The sequence below is a fragment of the Cydia strobilella genome, chromosome 16 (genome assembly GCF_947568885.1).
Source record: "Cydia strobilella chromosome 16, ilCydStro3.1, whole genome shotgun sequence".
Taxonomy (NCBI): Eukaryota; Metazoa; Arthropoda; class Insecta; order Lepidoptera; family Tortricidae; genus Cydia; species Cydia strobilella.
Window position 1 is genome coordinate 7,326,040 of NC_086056.1, and position 20,765 is coordinate 7,346,804.

General features: G+C 38.9%; 3 protein-coding genes across 5 annotated transcripts; 1 reads left to right on the forward strand and 2 right to left on the reverse strand.

Annotated features, from left to right (window-relative positions):
• Positions 1 to 1,272: 1,272 nt before the first annotated feature.
• LOC134748210 (uncharacterized) lies at positions 1,273 to 4,522 on the reverse strand. Of its 2 annotated transcripts, none has more exons than XM_063682924.1 (5): positions 4,107 to 4,522; positions 3,573 to 3,729; positions 2,956 to 3,112; positions 2,341 to 2,527; positions 1,273 to 1,681 (listed from the first exon to the last, which is right to left on the reverse strand). In XM_063682924.1, the coding sequence occupies exons 1-5, from the start codon at positions 4,220 to 4,222 to the stop codon at positions 1,528 to 1,530; spliced, it is 771 nt and encodes a 256-aa protein (XP_063538994.1). In that variant the 5' UTR covers positions 4,223 to 4,522; the 3' UTR covers positions 1,273 to 1,527. The 2 variants fall into 2 exon arrangements, with proteins under 2 accessions (XP_063538994.1, XP_063538995.1); XM_063682925.1 differs by having other exon boundaries at positions 1,327 to 1,681; positions 3,573 to 3,717; positions 4,107 to 4,462.
• A 6,827-nt stretch (positions 4,523 to 11,349) lies between these two features.
• LOC134748523 (uncharacterized) lies at positions 11,350 to 20,733 on the forward strand (the record flags this gene model as incomplete). The annotated part of the gene is made up of 4 exons (XM_063683315.1): positions 11,350 to 11,448; positions 11,858 to 11,990; positions 19,346 to 19,580; positions 20,568 to 20,733. Coding segments are annotated over 4 exons (633 nt in total), but the record flags the coding sequence as incomplete, so codon positions are not given.
• LOC134748244 (uncharacterized) lies at positions 12,274 to 19,095 on the reverse strand. 2 transcript variants are annotated; one of them, XM_063682974.1, is made up of 5 exons: positions 18,934 to 19,092; positions 14,472 to 14,581; positions 13,945 to 14,048; positions 13,219 to 13,440; positions 12,274 to 13,022 (listed from the first exon to the last, which is right to left on the reverse strand). In XM_063682974.1, the coding sequence occupies exons 2-5, from the start codon at positions 14,554 to 14,556 to the stop codon at positions 12,483 to 12,485; spliced, it is 951 nt and encodes a 316-aa protein (XP_063539044.1). In that variant the 5' UTR covers positions 14,557 to 14,581; positions 18,934 to 19,092; the 3' UTR covers positions 12,274 to 12,482. The 2 variants fall into 2 exon arrangements, with proteins under 2 accessions (XP_063539044.1, XP_063539043.1); XM_063682973.1 differs by lacking the exons at positions 12,274 to 13,022; positions 13,219 to 13,440; positions 13,945 to 14,048; positions 14,472 to 14,581 and adding an exon at positions 16,623 to 18,742 and having other exon boundaries at positions 18,934 to 19,095.
• Positions 20,734 to 20,765: the final 32 nt, after the last annotated feature.

Genomic DNA, 20,765 nt, shown 5'->3' on the forward strand with positions numbered 1-20,765 from the left:
ATTACAACACATTACTATTCTGTATTTAAATTGTACATGTATTTATTAAAATTACAATACATTCTTATAAATTCGGTCATATTACATTTACTATATCCCTACTAATACTCAGTGTACATAATTATCATAAATATACAAATATTCATAATCACAATCACATCGTACATCCTAATTTGTACCTTTTACCTTTAATTTACTGCACTACAAAAATAACTTTGTATTAGCATACATTTATACAGGATAACAAACTTAATTTTGCGTGCGAGTAAGTGCCATACGTAACTTTCTAGATCGTCTGGCAGGTAGAAGGCCCCGACCAAATCGTCTGGCTTATTTTTTTTATGACTATTTAGATACTTAACTTTAACCTGTAAAAATTACAGATTGCCTCAAGAACCTTTTTTGAATAAAAAAAAAAATATATTTTGCACGCGTTTGGCAAGGTTAAAGACCCGGCCAAATCGTCTGGCATAATTTTTTATGACTATTTAGATATTCAATTTTCACTTGTAGAAATTACAGATTGCCTCAAGAACCTTTTTTGGGCACCAAAAAAAAAATTCTTTAAAAATTTATAGGTTGGTTTAGACCCGCTACCCTGCAGCCAGACTTGTAGTGCTGAGGTAGGGTAAGATAGGAGAAGCATCAAGTAAATTTTCAGCTTGCCTCAAGGACCTACTCCAAATTTCCACCAGCTCTCGGACCATGCTGGCACCCAGAAGAAGGGGATGAGTGTAGTTTTTAGGGTTCCGTACCTCAAAAGGAAAAAACGGAACCCTTATAGGATCACTCGTGCGTCTGTCTGTCTGTTTGTCTGTCTGTCTGTCCGTCTGTCTGTCTGTCCGTCTGTCACAGCCTATTTTCTCAGAAACAACTGGACCAATTAAGTCGAAATTTGGTATACATATGTACGTTTGTGACCCAAAGACGGACATGTAACGCAAACAAATGAATTTTAAACATGGGGGCCACTTTTGGGGGGTAAATGAGAATGAAAGAGCTCATTGTGAGAATCTCAAATATATATTTTTTTCTATCTCAAATATAATTTTAGAATAAATAATTTTGAAGTTATTCAAAAAAGTAGGCAAAAAATGACCATTCCCCCCCTTTATCTCCGAAACTACTGGGCCAAAAATTTTGAAAAAAAAATACACAAAATAGATCTTTACCTATAGATCACCGGAAAACCTATTAGAAATGTGTAGTCAAGCGTGAGTCGGACTTAATTACTTAGTTTTTGATCCGACCCCTACGGGTTTTTAATGACATTTCGCATAAAAAATACATTGTTTAAATTGAACCCTTCGAACGTGAGTCCGACTCGCACTTGGCCGGTTTTTTTATTCTTATTTACTGACAAGATTTGCTTGACCAACTATTAATGCCTTATTGAAATGAAAGACTGAAATTACTAAAAAAAATAAGCGATTGGAGCTAGTTCTAGTATGTAGGTACACGAGAATAGGCATAAAATACAAAATAACAACTAAAACATATTTATTCTACTATTTATCTTCATCTATTCTACGAGGGCACCAGCTGCGTCAGCACCTTGACGACGGTTTTCTTATCCATCTTGCACTTTGGATAAAGTTGCTGACAGTCGCCGTGCGTGCGGCCCGCGCTCACTGCTTCGAATATTGCTGTGCCATCCAACATGCGTCGGACTAGCGAGTTGCTAGAAACAAACAGGTAAAACTAATAAACAACTGGCCAAATAACTGGATGGATGGTGATTTTACTAACCACGTTTTCCATGGACGCCAAGATTATTTCTTATCAAAATAGCACCCAAAAGACTTCATTTCGATTATGGCCTAGCCCTTTTTTTTCTTTTTTTTGTCGGAGTGGGAATGCACTTATGCACGGTGTGTGGGACTCGCCGCTCCTTTTCCCTCTCTTGGCGAGAGGGGGGGGGGGGGAGAGAATTGGCCCTACCCACTAAACCGACTCCGGCGTTTCACCCTCTTTGCCGGTCGTGAGGGCGCACTGGGATCGATAACATTCCACTTATGGCCTAGCCCTGACAAGTATTAGTATTTCAACTAAACTTACAATTTTGCTAAAATGTGTGCAAAGTCAGAAGGTGATGGCAGACTTCCTCTTGATCATTTACAGAGGATTGAGAGGATGCACTGAACAATACACGTTCCTTTCAAACTGAGTGGTTCTTGTATGGGATACCTATTTAAAACAATCATCATTACATTAATTACCAATCACCAGCCTATACGTATAGGTACGTAGTCTCACTGATGGGCATAGGCCTCCTCTAAGAGAGTTTGGGCTAAAACCCTACTAGCTCAATGGATAAATACAGGAAGTTAAAAAAAATACCTGGACAGATTAGCTAATAGCGCGTCAAACTCTGTAGCATTCCCGGCCTGCATGTTCTCATTGGCCAGCTGAACATAAGAGCACGCTAGTCGCTGCGTACACGCACCCGAGTCGATATTGTACCGGGCCAACGTCTCGTCCAGTCGGTTCAGCATATCTGTTATTTGGGACGACTCTGTGTCCACACCTGGCGAGAAAATGAAATGTTTTTTTGTAAACATAGGTGTTTAGTTAGGTTAGTCCTCCTCATCTTAAAGCTTTTACTGAGAGGTTGTATCCTCCTGTTAGAGTTTGGAGACCACTTACGTCAACCGTTATTAATAATTAGCGCGAGCACTGGTTTTAACGAAAGCGACATTGTCATCTGATTGTGCAACCAAGAGGGGAAACCCTAGTTTTAGGAAAACATCGAGAATAACCGGCGTTTTTCAATTATTATTTTTTGGCTAGACCATGTAACTTTTATAATATCTACGTAAAACCCTTTTTATGTGCAAATAAATGATTATGATTATACGCGATATAATCCGTTTTCATAGTTTTATTTCATGAGTCACTATCGCGGTAACCGGAGAATATGATATATTCCTAAAGTTGGCATAATAGCATACTTACTGCGTCCGTATCCACCACCATAGCCGTACGAAAGCACGTGCATGATCTTCGGCAGGATCAGTACGGCGCCGAACCCGAGGATGGACCCGATCAGCACACCGCCCAGGTCTATCTTCAAGGGGCCGTATAGACCCGGCGCGGAACCGCCATACGAGCCCTAGAAATATAATAAAAACATGGATAATATAATATTGGTAGTTACGTACACGGTTTATGTACCTAGATGTGTATCGAGAAAATTTTTGATAGCGCGATTTAGGCTTTTTACTACATGTAACAGCGCCACCTAGCGCGTGATTTGTTAACTAAATAAAATCTGTATACGTCATTATAACGCGAGTCGGGATATTTATGTACATACTACACGGAACTATTAGGTATTTGATACCAAACTCATACATATTTTTTTACAACCGAGTCGACCAGTAGATTACTATGCCCCTGCGTAACCCCTTTTAGGCGTTTTACACTACCCTAAATACGTCACACATGTTCACATATATGGAGATATTTCCAAACGTCTCTAATGAATGGCGGTGTCCTGCTCTTTGGTCCTAATTTAGGGTAGCGTAAAATACGTTTTAGCTTATTTAAGAAGAGTAGTGGGCCCCCTTTACCTGCGCCCCCGTAGTGCCGTAGGTGGAAATCCCGAAGCGCTGCGTGCGGTCATTCTGCTCCCTCTCTTCTCTGCTCTTCTCTACCCTGGCCGAAGGCTCTGCCAGCTGGTCCTCCGTGCGAAAGCTGGAGCTCGGCATGAAGCCCCTGAAATTTATACTAGGGTAGCTGATAAAAATGTAGCTAAGTAAGGTTAATATAAGGTTGTGGTGAAGAAAGCTTACTTTATTTTGAGACTAAAAAGTGCAAACGTCAAAAAAACACTAAAAAAACCAGCCAAGTGCGAGTTGGACTCGCGTTCCAAGGGTTCCGTACATTACACAATTTTTGATAATGTATTTTTTTATTTGAAACGTGAGTAAAATGTCTTTAAAAAAACCCGTAGGGGTCGGATCATAAACTAAGTAATCAAGTCCGACTCACGCTTGACTGCACATTTCTAATAGGTTTTCCTGTCATCTACAGTCGCACACTCACCGGTACCTATTTTAACCTAATAAATTAACCCCTAACCTTATCAAGACCAAACAACTTACCCATCACTGTACTCCGCAGCCACCGCACCCAGAAGTAACCCGAAACACAACACCTCTTTCGGACTCATCTCACCAACTCCTATCGCAAACTGCCGTCTTCCATGTCCGTATACCATATATACGGGGCGTTCCGTATCGTGCTCAGAGACAATGTTATGGGGAAACACTATTGTCAAGTTTGTATGATCTTTCACATTGCACAATGACTTACTCGGCGTCACGCGTCGTGGACAGATGGTATCGAAGAGGGAAGAATGGGGTTAGTGATGACAACGTAACAGGTAGCAAGTAACACATTTACACAGAGATACCATCCCGAGTCCAGACTGTTAACTGTTAATTCGTAAGAGACTAACACTCAGTAAAGTACTCATTCAGTAAATATTAAGCTACTGTTTCGTACCGTACTATAGTGGGATTAACGTTCATTTTTTAGTTAGCCAAATGTTACCAGATGTGACAAGGAGAGGGAGATGGGTCTAAAAATCTTCAAATTCATGTGATGTAGGTAATTAATGAAAAAAAAAAATATTTACGACATGCAAGGTCACCCTACAATTACCACGCTTACTCCGTCTAATATCGATACTCTTTATTTTAGGCCTCATATGCACGAGTTTTAAAACCGTTCGCTTTAAAACCTGACGTCAGAAGTTCCGCTCACTAAATTCGACTTAACGGCCAACGCTCGAAGTCGAAAATCCAACCACGCTCGATAAAAAAGCACCAGCGCCAATGTGTTAATAATAAAACACGGATATGGTAACCGCGAACATCTTCGTTCCTTATTTTGCTCTTGAAATACAATACAGTCGGAAACCTAGAAGTAAGGGCCGGTACAGGCGGACTGCAACCCGACTGCAACTTGGATGGGAACTGCACGCCGACGTTTCAGAAGCAGAAGTAACAGTAGTAGTAGATTTGTTGTATAATTTCTAGCGGTTTATGGGCCCAGTGCGTGTTCAACGCGCTACTCTCTATTCTAGTAATGAATCAGTGATATTTAAATAAGAAAATAGTCACACTAACTACGTCTTCTCATGAAAATGTTAGCCCTGATGTGATCCCTGTACAGAAGTTACAAGCTGATGCTGAGAGTTGCGGAAAATTTCCAGTCGTACATTTTAAAGAAGACAAGAAATAAAAGGAAATAACCCATTTTAGAGAGAGGAGGAGCCCCATACGAAATTTATAAGTTTCTAAAAATTTTCTTTGTAGATAATTTCACAAATTATAAGGGTTTCAAGTTCCAAAAAACTTTAAGAAATGTAGGTTCCTAGTGGCCTTTGTCTTATCTTGGGTAGGGCATTGCTTTTACCTCGTTTCCTCATGCTCAGTAGGGCTAAGATGGTCGGCCGGCTCTTTGTCATTTGTAACCATGCCAGTCACGTTCTAACAAATATGTAAGTGCGAAAGTGACGCATGGCATGACAGGTGACAAAAAGGCGACCATGATACCGCTGTAGGGGTCGTGACCACATGAGGTCGTTGCTTCGTTGACCATCAAGATCAAGGCTCTTTTTTCCGCACGATGCTTATTAATGTTATGCCTATTATCAGGAAGACAAAATCCTGATTATAGGCATCTGGATACATACAATCTTATCATTCCTATTTCACTGTAATCACTGTATTAACCCAACGGGCCCAACTGTATTCTGAAATTAATGACTTCTTTCCTTTTGTAAGAATATTTTTGCTAGAGTAGAGATGAAAAATATTTAGAGCATGAAAAACCTTCATTGTCTTTACATGTGTCGCGACATAATAAGCATGATAAAATGACCGGTTATTGCAAGACTTGTGCAAGATATTTTAAATGATGTTTTTGTATGCAAGGCAAAATGATAAATGTATGTTTATGACCTTGACTGTACAACTGGAGCATGAATTAGGTCATCTTCCTCGCGTTTTCCCGGAATTTTGCCATGGCTCATGGGAGCCTGGGGTCGTCGACGTAGGCACTAGTTTTTACGAAAGCAACTGCCATCTGACCTTCCAACCCGGAGGGGAAACTATTTTATTTGGATTTTGGATTAGTCCGATTTCCTAACGATGTTTTCCTTCACCAAAAAGCGACTGGTAAAGATCAAATGATATTTCGTACATAAGTTCCGAAAAACTCATTGGTACGAGCCGGGGTTTGAACCCACGACCTTCGGATTGAAAGTCGCACGCTCTTACCGCTAGGCCACCAGCGCTTCAGGAGCATGAATAGTAGGTAACAACACATTACAATTTCAGCATTTATCCTTGCTTTTCCATCCGATACCAACACATTATCGAAGGTTCGCTTATTTCAAAGATAGATATAACTCCGTAATAGATGGATACAGTCTAAGGAAAAAACGTGCCTCGAAAATCAAGAAAATTTGATTCTCGTTCAGAGGGCGCTACTAGTTTTGGCCTACAGTCGTATAGATGGCGTTGACGGTTTCGTTTGTTATTTAACAATTTTAACGCATATCAGTGAAAGAACATGGGTCAAAATCATAAAAATAATTAATGCAAATAAAAAAAATCATTTATCTACAATATTTAAATACATTTTATCGTATTTTTATAAATCTTCATTTTGAGTTTTAAAGTGTGTCGACAGATGGCAGTGAATTTACTGGGGTTACAAAATTAACTATGACAGTAACGCTCTAGTATCAGTTACTCTATGCTTATTTTAAACCATTTAGGTCTAACCTCATCAGTTTATACAATGTACAGCCAACTTCACAAGCGGATAGAACAACGCGACAACAGATCTCTATGTGTAAAATTATTAGGGGGTGGTATATCTATCACCCCCTAATAATTTTACACATAGAGATCTGTTTTAGGGTTCCGTACCCAAAGGATAAATGACATGTTTCTATATAACCACCAACATACAAATCCACGCGTACGAAGTCTATGATAAACAGCATTTTTTGTCAAACAAAAGAATAATAGTTTGACCGACTCTTAAAATAATGCATTACCAGAGGCAAGCTGCGTGAAAATGTTACAAATTGGCCCTAATATTGACTGCCAGAGATCTACGAATACGAAGAGATGTCATAAATACAAGACGGTAGTTTGTTGTAATACGAGAGTTTAGCGCAAAAATCTAAATTTCGTTATCTGCCTCTCTATTACTCGAATGGGGGAAGAGCAATAGAGAAGCAGATAACGAAACTGATATTCGTCGAATAGGTATCGAGTGTTTATTAAGCTCAACTCAAAAGGACTTAAGGCTCCGAATAAAGAATATCAACATTTTTATGGGTTTTACTCGTATCTAAATTAACTGAGTGGACGTTCGAGTTGAGCGTGCAGCGGGGCGGGGCGTGCAGCGTGCATAACGTATAGGAGCGGCCTTATTGCACGCTGCTGAAATCGCTTGTGAGCCCGACGCCACGCTGCACGCACCGCCGAACGCTCCGCTTTGAGCGTCCACTCAGGCCTTACACTAACGCGTGGTACTGGTAGTTCTATCCGCTCTAGACTCTACACCGTTACATCTCGAGTTATCCAACAATAGGTCGCGGAAACACATTGTCACGTAATTTTAATATCCTTACACTAGGTACTACCTAAAAACTCCGCGAATTGCCGTCAAACGTGTCAGAGTTTTGCCGGTGGCACCACCTGTTTAGAAAAACACAATTGCCTGCAATTAAAAAAATACCTAAAAAAATGTGGCAAAGAAATTTGTTTTCTGTAACTTTAGTTGTTGTGTACGTGTCGTGTGAAAAAGATATGAGTGGTTCACGAAAAGCCAGGTTATTTAGTTTTAATAGGAAAGACCAAGATATATCGGTAAGTTTTTGGCATCTGCATAAAAGGATGTTCATATTATATATAGATTTAGTTGATAGAGAAATTAAATTGTATAATGAAAACTATGGGACAAGAATTAAGTAAATATATGGGAGCCACAGTTTTCAATGACCGTTTGCTTAATAATAAATAAAATGTGGTATTTTCTATAAAAAGGGACTTTATTGTCGATGGCGCTTACGCCATTTTAAACGATGCTCCGATATAAATACGATGCCGCGCGACGCTATGCGGCGTAAGCGCCATCGACAATAAGGTCCCTTTTCATAGAAAATGCCCCAAATAAATAATTAAGATGGAATGGATTCCCAAGTAGTTATATAATAGTTATTTGTGCAACAAGAGAGGAAAGTTGGTTTTTCTTGCGAGTGTTTATTTTACGTCCCGAGAAAGCTAAAGATTCTATAATTGAATAACGAGCGAAGCGAGTCATTCTAAGTTAGAATCTTGAGCGTAGCGAGGGACTCAAAAACACGAGATGTAAAATAACTTTGCTCTCGTGTTGCACATATAATTTTTCACCTCAGTAGTGAGAACATATTAAAGGTTAAAATGTATTTCGAATTACACAGAATAATACAGACAAAAAAAAGAATCTTTAACACAGTTGCTCAAAAAGTGCTACTTTTCGTGGCTGTTTAGCGTGCGGAAAGTTGGTTTTCGCGAACTAGTGATTTTTAGTTTTCCAATGTTTTTAAATTTTTGCTTGTTCCAATTCATGACTACTTATTGATGAGTGTTAATATTAGTTTGCTTTAAACGTCGTATCAACATAAAAACCTACTGTTAATGTAAGAATACGAAAAATATGCATATTTCATATTTTATTACTTACCATTATAAGTATTATAACACGTTTATTTTTTAATGTTGAAAAACCGTTCTTAATAAGTTGTCTGAATGGAACGGAAAGCCTGTCAAAGAAGAGGCGTATTTTCTTACTGCAAGAATGTTTTAAGTTTCCAAAGGCAACATTCGATATTGTTTTTATAAATATACGATACACAAATAATCGTAAATAACGATATTTAGGTAATAATAGTACTATGTATTAATATTTACAATTGTTTCTGTCTTATAGAACATGCATTTGAAAAAAAAACTTTCATTGAAGTGGGTATATTCTAGTCGAATAAAAGCTAGAAAAACACCTCTTCATAATGTCAATGTCAATGATGTCACAGAATTAATAATATAAAAGTTTCGACTTTCGAATTCCATTCCTTACTTGTTGCTTTTCTTATTTTTTCGCAACTGTAATAAAAAAACGTCGTTCGATACACGTGCGGAAATGTCATTCTTCACTCGTCCCGAGTCTTGCCACTCGCCTACGGCTCGTGGCAAGATATCTCGGTACTCGTGAGGTAATGACATACTTTCCGCACTAGCATCGAAATGTACTATTGTAATAGAAGTATGAAGTGGTAGTTCATGGCCTTCACTAAATTAAAAAGCTACTCCAGTGTAAGTAGGCTTGTTCGAGCTGCTGAGGTGAAAAAAAAATACGGCCCTTTGCGACGGATACATTCTACCGAAGACTAATTGATGAACGTTTCTGTTATTCTGTACCCTTTTCGTCGCGGACGATTTGTTGCAAACTGTGCGAAGCTACAATCGCGCTTAACGTGGCAAAAATACAATCTATCGATAAGATATCAGCAGTTTATTAAAAAAAAGGGTTGGCAAAAACACGTACATCAGCCTTTAGTAACTTCGCCTTAATTAGCATAAAATGTTATCATGGATTCACAGGCGTATTCAACAGTTTTCGGTGAAGGAAAACATCGTGAGGAAACCGGACTAATCCTAACAAGGCCTAGTTTTCCCCTCTGGGTTGGAAGGTCAGATGGCAATCGCTTTCGTAAAAACTAGTGCCTACGCCAATTCTTAGGATTAGTTGTCAAGCGGACCCGAGGCTCCCATGAGACGTGGCAAAATGCCGGGATAACGCGAGGAAGATGACAGGCGTATTCAACAGTTGGAATATTTTTTAGTATAATTTTCATATTAAAGAAAATTATAAGGCGAAATTGGGGACGGCTGGCAAAAATACGTCATATAAGAATTTTTATTTTTCACTTTTAATAATATTTACACTTCTCTTTTTATTGTGATTACAATGGATATCTATTTCTTGGTAAAATAAATTGATAAACGACGAAGTTAGGGTTCTCTACTTTATATATTTTGGTGTACCTACCCTTATTTTCAATGAATTGCAACACTGATAACGAGGTTTGCTCATAAATGTTATGTCATCTTAGCTACGCCTAACCAAATAATAATCGTGAAAAATGCCAATCGACACAACACTTACTGTCCCTCGCTTTCAGCAATGACATGGATTGATTCGATACGTCCGTACATTACCTATATTTATATGTGATGCATAAGCTTACAGCTATCCATTTTTGACGTCACGTGACGTGACTGAGTTAATTGGACGGTGCATTACATGTAATGCACGGACAGTAAGTGTTAAATTGTCGGAAATGATCACGTGACTTCCTTGACGATACCTTTTTACTTTGAAATTGGCGTTTATCGACAAAGGATCGTCATCTTGTCTATGGCCTCTGAGGTCGATTCTAATTCAACAATTTGTTATCGTTTTGAACTGGTTTTGATACGGTTTTGGCGATCGTCTGTGATCTTGGAGGATATAACCAAACGGAGTAGCCATTAACAGGCGTTCCCCTCTGTCGAAACGTCATCCAGTGGCGGATTTGCCCTTTAAGGTCAAGTAGGCCCGAGCCTAGGGCGGCAAGGCGTTAGGAGCGGCAGCAAGTAAGATGAGTGCTGAGAAAGGGGCGGCTGGTAGTTACTACAAGGCCTGGGGCCTAGGGCGGCCAATGACCAATGGTCATACACATTTGTATGGACTGACGTTTATCTGACATGGCTTTTTTACGTGCATTTTTACGTTACATATATACATTTGACGTGCCCCTCCCCCGCAAAAATTGGCAGACTGTTTTGTACAGTCCCCATCAGATATATCAGAGCGCCCGAGGTGCTCAAAATATCTGAACCCGCACTCTAACGCCTTGACAATAGACGCGTGTTTAGATATTTGTGAGCACCTCGGGCACTCCGATATATCTGCCCGCGCAGCATGGTTTCCCCTATCACTAAGTCCGTCGCTTTCGCACTCACATACTTGTTAGAACGTGACAGGCATAGTGATAAGCGTACCGTGCTAAGACTCCTGATGGCGACTGTACAGAAAATTACAGACAAGGCGTCTCCATTTGGTTATATCCTCCAAGTCTGTGATTGGCGTGCATCTCATGCACTACTTGCATTTCATTTGGTATGTACCAATCAGCCAATCAGTGTGAGCGATCTTCAAGGTCGTATCAAAATAAGGTCAAAACAGTAACAAGTTGTTTAATCTGAATCGGGCTCTCTTTACTTTACATCGATTTCTGTACATTTGATTGATGATTTACAGGTGGATTTGGATTTTTCGATTCCCTTCCTTTCTATACCATTAAAACCTACTGTGGATAACGTTTTCGGATCTATCGTGAGTCAAATTTAATTTTGTTACCTCTTTATAGAAAGAAAAATATGAAATGATAGCTGCTGAAACAATATTATAGAATGTGATAACAGTGTAAAGTATTATAATGTTCAATTAATAACATTTATTTTGAATTGATTTGCTTTTATTTTGTTTGACATTTTACAGTTAGTATTTTCCTTGTATTGGTATGGTGAAAAACTTTGTGTTTCACTCAGTGGCAAAATTGGTTCAACCCTCGCAACGCACAAGTTTCCACTTTTCGAATCTTTCGCTTGCTCGGGTATTAATATTAGCACGAACAAAAACTTTGGCCCCTTTTGTTAAAACAAATAACTATTATCTATTCCTAAATATGAAACCAGGCATCTTAGCTTAGCTTTAAGGGGCCCACTTCTTTTTTTTATTGCAGGGTATACCGACAGTGAATGTGAATTTACCAGCTCTCGTACTAGGAGGTGGCGTGGTCATCGCCTCAACTTTTCTGCTCCCACTCCTGTTCAAGAATTATGCACACCATCCACCATACGAGAGATACGCTAAGAGTAAGTAATACTACGTTTCGTACAGTGTACGGTTCGTACAGTGGTAATTTCTTCAATCGTAAGTTATATATGTTACGTAACTAATAGAGGGTATCATTCACTGGCCATTGTCATGCGCTAGAAATACGCCGAGAACTACGAGTAGATTAGGATGTTAATGTGTGATTACAGGCTACATAAAATAATTTAATTGGATCAACGAACTTAAGTACCTTCTTTACTAAATACTGTTAGTAGATGTGCCAATGTATGCGTAAGTTCTAACAATAATACGTATTTAAAGTAGCTATTTAACTTTTAATGAATTCAATATGGAACCTGCACAGACAATACAAGAATTTATGACTCAAAACGAATAAGACATATTATTTCGGGACACTTTATATGAATTCAAAACAAAATAAAAATCACAAACCCAATGGGCCCGTTTCCATGGTAAATGACGCCCGAATGATAATGCTCAACTAATGGCGCTTGACATCTGCAGAAAGGCTAAAGACCTGGTTTCATACAACAACACCGTTTCCTAGGCTGTTTCTTCGCTTTAGATGCACTTGACGAGCATTTCGTACACTTTGGAGGATCGACGATCCCCGCATCAGCTTTCGTGTACTGTGTTTCCACATGGACATAATGTTTCCTCTTTCTCGGGGCTAAGTCGAAGCAGCCAAAAGGCGGAGTATATTCGATGTCCCATGTCGCATTGCTGGATAAGGAGCTAAGGGACTCCTCTTGACATATGCAGTCAGGTTCTTTAAATGCTGGACAACTGTCTATGACTTTGTCTATCGCGCTTAAGTCGTTGCAGTACACGTCCATGTACGCACATTTGCAGATGTCCTCCACTGCTTCGGCGAGAGCCTTTCTGATTTGCCCGTCACGCTGTTTCTTTAGTTTGACCATTTTTCGCGCCTCGACCTTGGCCTGCTCCTCGGGGCTGCGTTTTTTGATGATTTTGAAAATTAACGGATCGCAATCTACATAAGGGTCTTCGTTTGGAGAAATTTCTGTTAGGTCTTTCAATGGATTAACCTGTTGAATAAACCAATTTTATAATTTACATTCCTGTTTTGATAATAATTACTTTTGGCCACATCAAAATGACAGGGTTAGCTCTGGTCTTAAACAATTGCTTATTATATAGGTAACTATGTCGTGTTTCCTATATGTATAGTGAGAAGGATCATGGTAAGTTAGCATAACAGAATTTAAAAAAGTTAAAACTAACCTGAATAGTAAAAGTGTCTCCTTTCCGCTGCACTTTCAGGGTAGGTTTCGGCTCCAAAGGTTCATCAGGCTCTGAATCTCCTCCACCGACATATTTCTGGCCAGGCTTCCGCTTCTTTTTCTTCTTATCTTTTTTTCCATCCATTCCTGCGCGGGCGGTTTTGAAGACCATGAGCTTGGCTACGCTTTTACCGATGCGGCCAGGTTGCCATCCTTTCGCTGGCTAAAATTTCAAATTTTTATTTTTTAGTTATTTTTAAATCAAATCAATTTATTTATTTATTTAAACTTTATTGCACAGTAAAAATATACAGTGACAAAAGGCGGACTTAATGCTACACGGCTATTTATGTAGCTGTTTTGTTTCGATCGTACTCTAAACGTGCGTCTAGACCTTGTGCATTCGCGGCATATTCGTTCGAGCTGACCGCGAATGCACCTATACTATACCTATACCTACCTATAGGTTGGGTGGGGAATGTACCTATAGGTTGTCTGAACGTACGTTTAGAGCAACTCTTGTGGAAGTTAGAATTTATTTTTTATATTTGGTATTTTATACATATAAGTAGGTACTAAGTATCAGAAAGCATTAGTTTGCTATTAAATCCTTGTAGGTGAACTTTGATGAATTTTGGAAATGGTACCTATAAATCTATTCAGCAAGTTTTGACCTAACAACGAGTAAGTAGACCGTACCAAAGTGAAAATAAAAAGGTCGTGTTACCTTAAGGCCAGGTACGTCAGGAGCGTTCCACAGCCAGCCCATCCTTGTGGGCACTGGCATACCCGGTCGTCCAAGGCACCCGCCATCGCATATCTTATGCCGTGCTGTGTAAAACCAAGTAAAACATAATAACCAGTACCTACCTATATTATCCATACTTAAAATAAAATGCACCAGTGCTAGTGATTACTAAAATATTGATCAATGTTATCGATACTATATGAAGCAATTTCTAAGTCAGAATAACTAATGTGACTCTTCCTCGTCAGCTCTTTCATTTTATATAACTAAAGTCAAATCAAAATTGCCCCCGTCAGATCGGGCTATAATAAGAATTAAATGAAAACGAGCAGTTACCAACCCATTCGCAAATATTACACGAATGACACTGGCGCATTTGCCAGATCTGGACGCACCTATAATATGTGAAAGGAATGTTTCCCATAGAATAGAACAGAATCATAAAATAGATACGTTCCATTGCCAGACCTTAATTTTTCTTCAATATTAACAACTAAATATCTTACGTGGGTAATTGTCTCCGAATGTATAGTTGTATTTTGATGCATTTTTCTTTTTTTTCTTATTGTTATTATCCTCTTCGTCTCCCATGTTATTTTATGTGTTATGTACGGTTCTAAAGATGCGAAAGATACAAATTAATGATATTTAATAACGAGAATTTAAAATAAGAACGGTAACTGAGCCGGTTGTCCGACTAATGCGGTTTCGGGTGGGACGCCTGTGTAATAATCGCCTTACACGATTACAAACTGAACCTAACATTACGACTACACAGTTTTCAGCGTCTTCACGTTTTGATCGCCATTTATTGTTTAAACATGTCGCGCACACGCCAACACCATTTTTACAAGCTTGCAAATATATACCTTAATTGAAAGCATAAAGGTTACTTTGACAGTGTATTGTTTGACCTTCATGCAACGGTATTTATTTTGCTAGCTTGTACCACAGCGGACGGGGGGCGTCCGTTGTACAACTAGGTATTCACCCCCTCGCCCGCTCCTCCCTTAGTCCCCTTACTCGTCATGCCTTCATTATGTCAAGTTTTCGAGAACCAATTGTGTGGAGTGAGCACTCTAAGCTAACTTGTTTCTCCATGGGTGAATAGATACTGTCCGCGCGCCAATTCCGTGCATTCGGAGGTCGAGGAAATGGGAGGGTGTGCGCCGCGCCCGTATGTACAAAATGACACCACTCTGTCATGACGCCCAACATTCCTAACATTCCTTAGCCGTGCACGGAATCCGCGCGCGGACAGTAGTTAGGTACGCCACTGTTAACAGCCCCAAACATTTACCTCAAGTCTTCTAAAAGGCATTTAAATTTCCAAAAATCCTCAACAGTTACATTCACGTCAAATTCAAATTATAAATTATAATTAGGGCTTGTTACGTCATACATTTTTGGCTAGTTTTTTAGGGTTCCGTACCCAAAGGGTAAAAACGGGACCCTATCACTAAGACTTCTCTGTCCGTCTGTCTGTCTGTCCGTCTGTCTGTCACCAGGCTGTCTGGTTCATGAACCGTGATAGCTAGAGTTAAAATTTTCACATATGATTTATTTCTGTTGCCGGTATAACAAATACTAAAAAGTACGGAACCCTCGGTGGGTGAGTCCGACTCGCACTTGTCCGGTTTTTTACGATAAGCAATTGAAATTTCAAATGTGACATTTTCAACCAAAAGGTACCACATTGTCGGTTGTCAATAAGATTGATTCTAAATTGAAGCTATATGGAAATATTGCCTTATTGACAACCGACAATAAGTACCCTTTTGGTTGAAAATGGCACAAATGGATTTGTTATACAATTTCCATTCTGATATTTAACTTCCCATTCCATAATAGCTGGGGAGCCGGCGATGCTAAATGTGTAGTTACTCGAACGTCATAGAGACCTATTGGAATCGAAAAATTAGAATCTAATCATTAGATGATAAGAAGAAAGAAAGGTTATACAAAGTTTTCTTTTCCAGCGAGCAGGAAAGCGTCTACAGATTTATTTTAATTTCGGGGGGTAGGTGGGGGGTTAAAAAAAAATCGTTAAGTAGATTGCAAGTGGTCGTTTTGGTCCAAGTTATTGCTATAATTTTTCCATAACTGAAATTGACACTTCCTAAATCTGATGACCACAAATTCGGCGCCCGATTTTCACATTGTAACCGTCAGATTAAGGAAATGCGTACAAATAATTGTCCGATTTTGTAATAGCACAATTATAGCATTAATTTGGAAATGACCAAATCCACAACCTGCTTAACGATTTGTTGAACCCCCGACCAACCAACTGCTCAACATAGACGGCTAAAAGCAGTAAAGGTAGATTCCATGGGGTAGCAAGATATCACTCTTATCTTAATCTGACGGGCTCGAGTAACTACAAAAATCCCCTCTTGGGCTCCCCGACCATAAGTAACGATACTTTTACCTAAATGGTTAATTGAAAGTACCCTCAAGAAATGCTATAAAAAATTATGTTTAGTCATGTATTAAAAAAATAACATTTATTTTACTTTCCTCGTATTCGAAATGAAAAGTAGAGTGTTTAACTCATAATCATTTTATCCCTTGGTTAACAATCTACTATTAAGAGTTAAAGAGCAAATGTTATAGGTATATATTAAGCTGAATATGAAGCAAAAGAAACCACCAGATTATATCAAAATTTATAATGATGATGTTACCGGGTTACAAAATAAAATAGTCAATGATAAGATTATTATTTTTACTTTTTGTCTTCTTTAAACTTCTCTTGTATAGCTAACTTGTGCACTCCGCAGCAGCTTTTGCCCATCTGCGACAGAAGAATCTGTTCCTTGTCACAACACCTTCTCTCGGTGTCTACATTAAATGTGTTTACGCATCGCATGTCTCTTTCTTTCTCATATTTCATGTATTCCCTTATGGCGGCCTTAATTCTTTCAAATTCTTTGGAACAACAAACTTTTCCAGCGTCACTGTAACTCGGGGGAAGTGGTGGTTGCGCAGCAGTTTTGTACATTCTTGCAAAACCATCTGGAACACTGCATGGCCTGCCTATGACCGGACAAGGGCCAAGTTTGATCGGCGGCAGGCCGTATGGCAGCGGCTCTGCTACCTCCTCGTCTTCTTCAGCCTTCTCCTCATCCTCTATCATCCTCGTGACAGGACAAGTAGTTTTATGTTTGTACAGAGGACAATACGCTTTATGCTTCTTCCTGGCAGCTATATTTAATGCCTCCGTTAAACAGACGCAATCAAAAGTTTTGCACGACGGAGTGGGTACCGGTGGGTTGCACTTGCAATCTTTGTCATCGGGAATGTCCAGACAAAGTTTATCTGGAGTTACAGTCACATTGTACACGAATTGAGTATTGGATCCTATAGTGTGTGAAGATTTCTCTTCCTTTAATGATTGCATATTAGGAACACTTAATGAATTGTATGTAGATTCTTTTGGATGCATAGTACCTCCTTTACTGCAGCCACAGCCGCAGCAGCCTCCTCTTTTCTCATTCATTGATTGTCTTTCTTTAGTGTTTAAATATTGATAGTAAGCATAGTCAATGTTTTGATACTTTTGATTTGCCTCTTTAAACGTCGGTACGCTTAGCACGTAGGCGACGGCCGCAGCATTCTTGTCCTTTTTAGCGGAATCTTTAGGGTTATTCGGTTTCATACAGTTTTCCATTTTGTCTTCTTGTTCCTTACAGGTGTGACCAGGCAGAGCATTACCGCCGCAACCCTCGCACACAGCTTTCGGGGCCGCAATCTTGTCAGGACACTCTTCGCGATGATAGCGATCATCTTTACAGTCACAAGCACCGCAGACCTTTTTCGTTGTATTCGTTGTGTTAGTTGGTAATGAACCAGCTCTTTGTTTATATGTATCGAGATTCCTGATGTAACATCTTACTTTATGAGCAAGCGCGCAATTAGTATTACCACATGGACCTCTAATGTCTCCCATTTTGATTTTATCAATAGGATATTCCTTTTTCTTAGATTTCTTTTCATGTTCACAGCGAAGATCCGCGTCAATTTTTTGGCCACAACTTTGCAATTCTGTGCACACTTCAATTTTCTTCTGGACATTATTAATCACATCTGGATCTTCTAACGTAGTAGTCTCGTAGAGACTCCCGATCATAGTAAAGTTAGGATCGTCGCCCTCCACGCGTTTACATCTGAACATGCTAGGAGCTCTATTGGTTCTAAATACGAAGCTTTCAGGATCATCCATCAGTTGTTGGAATTCTGTGGTGATCGATTCACCCAGAGCACTTATTCTAAGAATAAAGTCAATTTCCCCGACCTGCCTGCAACAACACTCATCCATGAGTTTGCTGCGTTGTTTGATACTAAGAGGCGGGTAGAGTTTACACGGTTCAGCAGAGTCCTTCAGTAACTGGTAAAAATCCTTTTCCCAGAACATTGTGCCAATTCCAACGAAGTCTTTTATTTCATTTTCTTCATCGGTCCAGACTTCCAATTCAAATGGAAACTTGTCAAGGATATTGAGTACGGTATCGGGGTAGCTAGGGAATAAGAACGACTTGCCAACTCTGAATATTCTGGACCATTTTCTACGCCCGTTCTCATCGCATTCAATAATGTCGTCTTCAACTTTTGGATTTTTGGCCATTTGCTGTTCTTTAATGATGAATTGGTTCTTAGGGCCAAATGCTAGTTTAATTATGAGCTTGTTTTCTGCGCTTTTTGACTCGTTGTCTTCAGATACAAATATCGCCACTCGGTCTATCATAAACTCAATCAGGTACAATTGCTCCATGACCTGTCGAGTTCAATCGATTTGTAAGAATACACTTCAACCTTTCGTTTTTGTTTTTATTTCGGGATTAAGCATGACTCACGAAAACCAAAGTATTAGGTAACGATAATTTATTTCAGAATATTAAAATGTAAAGACCAACAGTAAAACAAATTTGGTAAATAATTACTAAGTAGTTATCTAAAAGTACTTACGGCTGTTATTCGCCTTCTTGTCTTTTAGTTAGTTAATGTATTCATTACTATGGACACTGATAATTTTATTTTGTAACCCTAAATTTTGATACATTTATTCAACCATGTTCTTGACAAGACACGACTGTGCAGCCACTTAAAATAAGAACACCATGGCCGTCAGGATTTTTTTATTTTTCTAGTCTACGTATGGTATACATCATTGATTTATAACTTGTCAATTATTTAGCAAGTAGGTCGTTCTCTTAAAAATATTTTTCAAGTTTGACTGAGTCAAAGAATATAATACTTATGGAATGTAGGGTTATACTGTCTGAGTGCAGCGGGGGCACCAAAGAGTAAAGTAAGTATAATAGGTACAAACTTAGCGTCTTACTTGGTTCTACATCTGCAGTATAATTGATTTCGTTAGATATTAGATGGTTAAAGTTCGTCCAATATATACGAGTACAGCGGACTCTAAACTATTGTAGGAAAATGTTCTCTATTACAGTATTGGAGCATACTCAATTCGGGGCCGACGGTGTACTGGACTTTGCTAGTAACGTGCTGAGTGGCGGCGTGCAGGGTTGTGCGCTCAGGGTTGCTTGCTGGTCCGGCCAACGTGACCACGAAGACGGGGCGAAATTCTGGACTAGAGTTATGAGGTAAACATTAACAACATTATTATTATCACCAGCCCTTAGTCATTGCACCTCTGGGCACAGTCTGCATTGGCACAGGCCTAGTCGATAGTGACCCTACTTACGAAGCAAATCATTTATTTAGGGGCATTTTATTTGTGTGTTCATCATAAATATTTGTTCCAGTTTACCTATGTTATATGTAAATATTAATTGTACCTATACTAACACACTATGGACCACGGTCTGCAATAAATATTTCAATTTCAATTTTAATTTGGATGTTTTCTGTGCATTTAAGTATTTATTTATATCTATCTATTACATAATTATATCGTTGTCTAGTACCTACCCACAGCACAAGCCTTATTGAGGTTACTGTGGAAGTGTGGAGCTAGTTCAATTTGTGTGAAATTGTCTCATAATAAGTATTTATGTGTATAATATAGCCCAGTAGGCACTAAGGGCAGATAGCCCGATCCCGTATTCTGGAGGTACGCGAAAATGATTTCTGGGATACCTTCGTTAACTTTTAAATAAATGACGATTGGCATTTACTGATTTTGGATAAAATAAGCAGTCAGCAAAACGATCATAAAAATTGACTATTATTTTGTTGATGCCAATCAATTCCATTTATAAAAACCTTCTAAGAGACCAACGTAGAAACACAAATGAAAACATGAAAGCAGACACAATTTTTCCCATGCTCTTTTTTAAGGCCAATCAGTACTAAGACTGTTTTGTCTTCGCAAAAGGGATGGAAGCTATTCTCAGCGACCCATTTTAAAAATCCACCTTGTATACCCTAATCAGAAGTTATACATGTTTTTAAAACTTTGTACGGACAAATACCAGTAACATTGATGATTTACAATATCATATCATATCATATCATTTACTCAGTAATATTATACATTTCACTTAAAAAAAATTAAGAATAAAAAATATAGAATTCAATTAAATTAATATAATATAATTCAATTCAATTTAATAATTGAAATATTTCAGTAACCAGCTGTTGTCCACCCTGGTAAACTCTACGGCGGTAGAAGACGCCATTGCATCAGGCCGGCGTGGCCGGGACTGCTCCGTGTACTCCCCCTGCCCGCTCACGGCACAACACTACCCCATGCTTATGAAGAATTTGATACAACTGACTAATACTATTAGTTAAATTATAGGTTTAATTTATTGTATGCTAGAGTC

Excerpts from the sequence above, each read along its gene's own strand:
- LOC134748210 (XM_063682924.1), bottom strand. The coding sequence starts at position 4,222 with ATGGTATACGGACATGGAAGACGGCAGTTTGCGATAGGAGTTGGTGAG. Across the intron at positions 3,730-4,106 it reads GCTGCGGAGTACAGTGATGG|TATAAATTTCAGGGGCTTCA; the intron begins GTAAGTTGTTTG and ends CAGCTACCCTAG. Across the intron at positions 3,113-3,572 it reads ACGGCACTACGGGGGCGCAG|GGCTCGTATGGCGGTTCCGC; the intron begins GTAAAGGGGGCC and ends TTATATTTCTAG.
- LOC134748244 (XM_063682973.1), bottom strand. The coding sequence starts at position 18,739 with ATGGAGCAATTGTACCTGATTGAGTTTATGATAGACCGAGTGGCGATA.